This window comes from Mucor mucedo, assembly GCF_025094135.1.
Source record: "Mucor mucedo strain NRRL 3635 chromosome Unknown EV154scaffold_429, whole genome shotgun sequence".
Taxonomy (NCBI): domain Eukaryota; kingdom Fungi; phylum Mucoromycota; class Mucoromycetes; order Mucorales; family Mucoraceae; genus Mucor; species Mucor mucedo.
In genome coordinates this window covers 1-1897 of record NW_026252712.1, presented here as the reverse complement: position 1 = coordinate 1897, position 1897 = coordinate 1, and the positions used below count along the sequence as shown (strand labels likewise).

General features: G+C 40.6%; 1 protein-coding gene across 1 annotated transcript; it reads right to left on the bottom strand.

The window, feature by feature from the left end:
- Positions 1-586: 586 nt before the first annotated feature.
- On the bottom strand, positions 587-1420 carry EV154DRAFT_433286 (uncharacterized protein; the record flags this gene model as incomplete). The annotated part of the gene is made up of 1 exon (XM_051596728.1): positions 587-1420. The coding sequence occupies one exon, from the start codon at positions 1418-1420 to the stop codon at positions 587-589; it is 834 nt and encodes a 277-aa protein (XP_051449813.1).
- Positions 1421-1897: the final 477 nt, after the last annotated feature.

Here is a 1897-nt window from a genome sequence, read left to right as displayed (position 1 = left end):
TTTTTCCTCACTCTCACTAAAGAGTTTTATCTTGGAATGGACTTTGTCAAGGTAGAAACACCATGAGTTTTTGTCAACTCATCATAAGCCTGACTCATCTTTGAAAAACTTAAAACTAAAAAAACAGACCCTCAGAAATTTAAAAGTGTTTGAAAGGCGGGAACAGAATTTTTCTACAAAAAGTCCACATATATTACATGTATGAAGATAGAAAGAGCCAAAATAGCTTCTAGTTATTTAAGTTCGAAGCATAGCTGACGAACTCAACTTATTATCCGAAGGGGAGGAGACTCTTGTTGTGTTACCATCTTTTCTTTATTAATGCGAAATTCAGAAAAAAAAAATATGATAAATAATATAATAAAATGATACTTGGGATAAATATAGAACCGTATCCATACAGAAATAAAATAATAAGCTAAAATATAAATATAACATAGGGTGGGATAAAAGGGTGGGACAACAAGAGTCTCCTCCCCTTCGGATAATAAGTTGAGTTCGTCAGCTATGCTTCGAACTTAAATAACTATTATCCTTCATAAGGTCGGAGACTCTTGTTGTGTATCCAGAGTAAAGCGTTGGTACTTCACAAAATAAGATTTGAAAAATTGGTGGCGGATGCCCGATTCAACCTATAGTAGGTATCAAAAATAGACGAAGATGCCCAGGAACCATGAGTCAATATGTCTTCAAGTTTTGCACCTGCAAGAATGGCCCTAGTAGATCCCACGGCACGCGCTTTGATTGTTTTACGGCTTGTTGAAGAAGTAGTAGCAGTGGTGGTGGCTAAACTTAGGATAGACCTAATGTGTTTACTGATGCGTTCTGAACCAATACATCGATTGGTATCGGTAGTGTTTCGAACTAATGCAGTGTAGGTGAATTGTGGAAGGCGAGCGTGCTGGCGAATTATAGGAGGCTCAGCCCGAAAATGTGTTTTGTAGGTTTGATAGGTAGCTACCGGGCACAACAGAGGAGAAGAGTGGTTAGAAATGACCACGACTTTTTCAATTGGCCGACCAGCCCGTTTTTCTTTGGGTGCAAGAATGACCAAACGTAACGATTCGGCAGTAACCATGGTCTTGCTGTCATCGATGCGTTCAATATCAGAAGGACGTAGGAATCCCGTAATACCCAGTAAAAAGCAGAGCTTCTGTGTTAGTTGCAAAAGATTCATGGATTGGTTTTCGCCTAAACCAAGTACGAAGTCAATGGCTGGTTGCAAATTAATAACCGGGAAATCAAACGATAGAACCGCATCATTTTTGAGAGCTGCAAAAAAATTGATGTAGCTGTCATCATTGGCAATGAGGGCTCGTTGTTCTTTGGTGTATAACTTTAAAATAGCTTGTTTATACTGCAGTATAGTGTTATAAGCCCACTTGTGGTGAACGTGGCCATAAGCTAAATAATTGACCATATCAATAGCGCTGACAAATTCTAATACTTTGCGGTTATGTTGAATAGACCAATTAAGAAAACGTCGCTGGGCGCCATCGTAGCGTCGTCGTTGCAGTTGTAGTCTGTGGGGGTTGTTAATGATGGCAGTTGATTCTTCATTTAACGTGGGTGGATTATCAACATGCCGTTGTTTCGGAATGGTTAAAGGTGAAGGTGCCATGCTACCAGTTGCCAGTGCTGATTCTTGTCCAAAAGCGACTGAGATTGACCTGGTGATGCCAACACTTGATCCCGAGGTATGATTATGGGTTCTTCTTGACGAGACAGTTGTAACAGTCTTGGGTACCAAATCGCCCCCATCCAATTCGGTGTAATCAGGGTACACATCTTGACCCGGTCTGTTTGCAACTTCTGCAATATAGCCGGCAACATGTTCCATGGAGGGCATAGGTATGGATTGTGAAATTTTGTCCAACATAGACTCATGGCGTCCGTG